The following is a 6,000-nucleotide window of genomic DNA, read 5'->3' as shown; positions in this document are numbered from 1 at the left end:
CAGCTCATTTGTTACAGTGTAGTAGAAGCAGTCAATTGTAGTATTTGATGCAAATTATTATTCATATTTGAAATATGAAGGAAAATGAAACTGTTTTAGGATTGGCAGTGTGCAGATTTGGAGGCCAACACACACACAGACCTAGAAACTACTTATACTGCCTTCAGCCTGATAGGCTAAAAAGTTTAAAACGTTCCAGTAGAGAAGTCCACGGTAAATTTTATGCATTTTACACCAATAGAACAGGACTTTCTGGAGCTGGAGCAGTATTAGCATTAGCCGCTAACCAAACTGAGCGCTAGCTCTTTGGCTGTTCAAAGGTGAGTATTGTCGGCCTGTACCTTGCTGCTAACCAGGATAGCGCTACTGGAGCCGCATTAGCATTAACCCCTAACCACAGCGCTAGCTCTTTCGCCATTCAGAGGTGAGTATATCGGACTGTAGTCTGCGTTGGACGAACCACTTGCTTATATCGCCCTGGCTTATTGGAACACGCTAGCGGGTAGCGGCTAATGCTCCAGTCTAGAGTCCTAGAGAAAATTGAGAATCTAAGCTTACTGTAAATAAATATATATATATATATAAAGAACACAATTTTGTTTACTTAGCTAGCTTTACTTAACTTTACTTAAGTTAAACTACTCCCGCTAACACCACCCAGTGGCGAGACCTACTGAATTAGAAGGAAAACGTGGTGACATCCCTGTTCCTTACTAGTGTTGCATAATGGGCCTTATAATCCAGTGTGCCTTATGTGTGAAAATAGACCAGAAAACAGATGTTCTTTGACATTTTTGACCTTATAGTGAAACAATTACAGTAACCATCAACACAGAGGCTGATCAATCAATTTTTGCACAAAGAGTAACAGCATACACCAGAGAAGGAAGCTTGGTGGGAACAACTACACACTGATGGTGGGTAAAAGGGAAAGATATACACACCCACTATACAAATAAATGTCTTCAGGAGTCAATAGGAATGATATGAGCTATAAGTAACAGTTTTAAGTTCATTTAACTCCAAATTCCAAATTTCCACTTCATTAAATTAACATAAAACCCTAAGTTGAAAGGCTGACAGCTTATTAACTCTAGTTGAAATCACACAAAACTTAATTTGATGAGTTGTGAAAAATAAAAAAGCTAAGTTATCATGACTTACTGCTAAAACATTTATTTTTGGTCTGTAGGCACTTGTACAGACAAGTCAACCAATGAGGTGTAGTGCCACTCCTCGAGTCACGAGGCCTTCCCTTCTCAACCTTTGAGCATTGCATCATATCTTTGGCATTAGGCATTAACCAGCTTCTTATGCCCTAACTCTGGAAACCCCCCTGTCCTATATAAACATTCTTATCTCTCACATCCATGCTCATCAATTCACCTATTAATCTGGCAAATAAGAGGTGAGCCCAATTCAGTTCCCTTCACAGAACTAATGGAGATGGCCTGTGTTGAGGTCACTCAGAAAAAAAGGTGCACTCATTACGACAGTCCACATATTTGTGAAGCCAGAGGCTGAAATAAGATTACAGTAATTCAATTAAACTAATATGTATAATAGCCATGGTACGGTCCACTAAAGCAATTACACTGACCTTAAACCACTCCAGCCCTTTACAAAACAAACAGCCTGAAATACACTCAGAGCAGCCACTTTAATAAACCCCCCCCCCCCCCACCACCTCATACGCTCACTCACTGGCCACTTTATTATAAACACCTACAACTATCTTGTCTCTGGTTAATTAACTGACATTTTATTAAGAACGTCAACCTTCTAGTTTTAATCACTGGCTAATTAATAGAAACACCCACAGTCTTCTGCTTCCTGACTTTTTCTTATTAGAAACACATTCTACTATTACTACACTGTGCTTCCACTCTCTGGCCACTTTAATAGAAACACAGATCCTATTTTGTTTTGTTTTGTTTTGTTTTAGTTATCTTCTAAGATTTGAATGGAAAGCAATTTAAAAAGAGTTTATTTCAGGGCATTTTTTTATTTGACCAAAAAATGTTAGCACAGTTTTTAGGGGCAGTTGGTGTGTTCAAATTGTAACCTAAATGTGAGCAAAAAAAGCACACACCTTAAATTCAATGTTTTTCATTATTTAAAATGCACTGCATTTTTGATCCAAACTATGCAAGTCATCCAAACTATGAAAAAAATATTACTTACTAAACAAAAAAGTATTAAAAAACCAGAATATGTTTTATATTTTAGCTTCTTCAAAGTAGGCAAGATAGTTTTGCACATCTTCGTTGGATTTTCTCAGTCAGGCTGTTTTATGAGATGCGCTGAACTTGTCAAGAGTTAATTACTTAAATTTCTTGTGTTTGAGAGCATTAGTTGTGAAGAAGTTGTGAAGAGGTAGAGTTGGTATACAGTTAGTAGCCCTTTTTGAGTAATGGTCTAATCCATATTATGGCAAAAACAAAAACTCAATTAAGTTTAAAAAAATACTTCACCTCAGATAAGAGCCACCTAAATGGTTCACAGTTTGTTTAACACTTTTAGCTACTGACTTCAGCATTAATTTACGATGCATAAAAAATAAAGACACTAAAATATTAAATGAGAAAGTGTATCCTAATTAACATATACAGCTCTAGAAAAAAAGGGACCACTTAAAAATTATAAGTTAATTAGATTTTATCAAATTCAAAATCTCTGGAATATAATAAAGAGAAAGATAATCACAAGTCATCAAACACAGCTGAACTGCAAGTTATCCAAAAGCAGTGTGTAAGACTGGTGGAGGAGAACATGATGCCAAGATGCATGAAAACTCGGATTAAAAACCAGGGTTATTCCATCAAATATTGATTACTGAAACTTTATGAATATTAATTCCTTTATTTTTTTTTTTGCATTATTTGAGGTTTGAAAGCTCTGCATCTTTTTTTATTATTTCAGCCATTTCTCCTATTCTGCAAATAAATGCTCTAAATGACAATATTTTTATTTGGAATTTGGGAGAAATGTTGTCCGTAGTTTATAGAATAAAACAACAATGTTCATTTTACTCAAACCTTTGCCTATAAATAGTAAAATCACAGAAACTGATTCAGAAACTAATTCAGAAACTCTATTTTTTTCCAGAGCTGTATATACTGTACTTCTTCCGTTTGTCTGAGGTAAATAAGGTAAATAAAAATGTATGAGTATGAGTAAACACACACACCTACCACAGCCTTGTATTTCTACTCTTTTTTGCCACTTCTTTCTGTTTACAGGATCATCTACCCAGATAAAGCGTTACTGTCTACAAATCACTGCACTCCGATAGCTGAGATTGCACGCCTCCCTGACGTAAGGTGACGAACGCGCTCTAAGCCCCGCCCACCAAAAGTTTTCAGTGAAGCGACTCTCTCAGTGGTTTGACGGCGTGTCGGCAAGGCTACAGTTTCGGCTTTTTGGCAACTTTTTGCGCTTAACTCGCTGAAATGGAGAGAACAGGATAACCGGACGCCCCCCGGCAGCTTTGGAGGAGCTATTGAACAGTATCCGCTCCGTACCGTGTGTTTGTGTGCGCTGGAAAAGGGCGAAAGTTTGGAAAATTCAGGAAAAACACTCCGTCCTGGAGCGGGATGGGCAAAACCTCGCTCATGATGCTCGCGGTAAGAAAACAACATTATACACTAATATACTGTGTGTTCTTCTGGGTACGATGTCAGCATGTGGAAATACTAAGATGGACGCGTATTTTTGTTATATTCTCGCTTGTTTTCGCAGCTTGTTATCGGTCTGAGGTGTTCGGGAATGTGTTATTAATGAGAGAAAAGGGAAAACTACTAATTGAATCCTAATTTTAACGTTTGTTTGAAATGGACGGTTTGCTCTTTTTAAAAAACAAATGTAAAGGCTGTGAATGCGACTCAGTTTTAAGTAAGTGTTTAAACTGACTGTTTGTTTGTTTGTTTGTTTGTTTATGGTTTGAGAAAACGATACGAGTAGTTATTTTACTTCAACTCTCCCAGTGGATAGAGGATAAGTTGTCTTGTCTTTGGAATTCTCCGTTCCACCTTAAATAGAGCACAAGTTAACTGCGCGGTGCTCAAATGGAATCAGTGCACTGTTTAAGGTGGAACGGATCATTCCAAGAACGAAAAACTTTTTGTGTGTGTGTCTTAAAGTGTCAAAACGTGCTCTCACATACAACATACAACCTACCAGCTGCACTTTTACCTTTCACAATTATTTTTTTGTTTATTTTTTTATTTTTTTACATTTTTTTTTGTGAGTTACATATATATACACATACACAGACCTCTGGAAAAAAATAAGAGACCACTTAAATTTCTGTATCAGTTTCTCTGATTTTTGCTATTTATAGGTATATTTTTGAGTAAAATAAACACATTGTTGTTTTTATTCTATAAACTACAGACAACATTTCTCCCAAATTCCAAATATTATCATTTAGAGCATTTTTTTGCAGAAAATGACAAATGGCTGAAATAACAAAAAAGATGCAGAGCTTTCAGACCTCAAATAATGCAAAGAAAACAAGTTCATATTCATAAAGTTTTAAGAGTTCAGAAATCAATTTGGTGGAATAACCCTGGTTTAGAATCACAGTTTTCATGCATCTTGGCAAGTTCTCCTCCACCAGTCTTACACACTGCTTTTGGATAACTTTATGTAACTCCTGGTTGAAACATTCAAGCAGTTCAGCTTGGTTTGATGGTTTGTGATCATCCATCTTCCTTTTGATTATATTCCAGAGGTTTTTAATTTTGTAAAATCAAATAAACTCATCATTGTTTTTTTCAGAGCTATATATAAATAAGTAAATAAGGTATGATATGGTGTAATAACCAAACGTTTGCTGCCTGATGGAGGGTTGCCTTTTTTAACAATAGCTATGAGGCTAAATTAAGTTAACTAGCTAACTATTAAGTACAACTCAAACAGATTTCCTTGTTATATGGGCTTAGGAGACCTTAAATATGAACCATTAATGGTTGCCTAGATCTTTGTTACCAAAGTTACAGGCTATAGCTTCATTGCTGTAAGTCTTGAAAAGTTAATGGGTCAAAGGCCTGTGTATGCAATTAGGGCACAAAGTCTGGATGCTTAAATAGTCTTCTGTTCAATGCACCAGCTTGTTTCCAGGCATAGTGGATTTGTGGTGGTTGAACTTGAACCACCATTGGATGCACCCTTAGATCATAAAGGGTCAATTACTCTATATCATTGTTTTATTTTATATGTATATGTAGTTTGTATATGGATGCACAGCTGCTAAAACACCTGAAGTTATAAGGATTGTTTCAAAGAAAGCTGCTCTCAGAAGGAGGTCTGCATTTCAAGGTCAGCTTATTAAAAAATGTTTAAAAACATCAAATACAATCCACTATTTCAAGCCGTTCTAAGTTATTTGGAGGTACTGTCCTAAAAAAACTCTCACAATGTTTGAGTGCGGTCACAACTTACAGTTAGTCCAGCAGTTTGTGACAGGAACCGTCCACCTATCTGGCATGACCACACTGCGTGTCTTCAATTCAGGCCCTTCATGACAAACTTGCTGGCCCCAGCCTGCTCCTTTCAAACACCTCAGATGTGGAGAGGGGCGCTTTTCTCAGAGTAAGGATGCCAGTGTGAGCTTTATTCTGCGCTGAAAGAGCCATTCACGGCTCCTGTGTTGGTTTTTCCAGCCCAGCTCTGCCAAAAGCCGCCACCATAAATACGCTTCACACACGCAGTCCTGCTGAACACCTTCAGAAAAAAGAGCTCCCCCAGGCCGGAGCCAGCATCGTTTGCTTTCTACACGTGCCGCCTTAAAAGAGCGAGTTGTTAAAATCTTGGACACGAGAGAACAGTCCTGGATTGCTGTTGGTTTTAGTGTGGGTTTGGAATAATATAAAGACAGATGTTTAAAAAAATAAATTAATCAGTCTACTGACAACAACATTAACAAATATTGGCCCTATATATTTTTTCGGTTATGGGTTAGGAGTCTTGTTCACTATTGTTAACCATTGGCCATTG

At 37.1% G+C, this 6,000-nt stretch overlaps 1 protein-coding gene across 1 annotated transcript in view; it reads left to right on the top strand.

Moving 5' to 3' along the window:
* Nucleotides 1–3,348: 3,348 nt before the first annotated feature.
* tnfrsfa (tumor necrosis factor receptor superfamily, member a) overlaps nucleotides 3,349–6,000 on the top strand; it is a 53,679-nt gene continuing 51,027 nt past the window's right edge. Inside the window, exon 1 of the mRNA XM_007237223.4 lies at nucleotides 3,349–3,626. Coding sequence (XP_007237285.3) covers nucleotides 3,597–3,626 — 30 coding nt within the window. The 5' untranslated portion in view covers nucleotides 3,349–3,596. The remainder of the gene's footprint in view (nucleotides 3,627–6,000) is intronic.

The sequence above is a fragment of the Astyanax mexicanus genome, chromosome 17, assembly GCF_023375975.1.
Source record: "Astyanax mexicanus isolate ESR-SI-001 chromosome 17, AstMex3_surface, whole genome shotgun sequence".
Classification (NCBI taxonomy): Eukaryota; Metazoa; Chordata; class Actinopteri; order Characiformes; family Acestrorhamphidae; genus Astyanax; species Astyanax mexicanus.
This window is presented reverse-complemented; position numbering and strand designations above follow the sequence as displayed.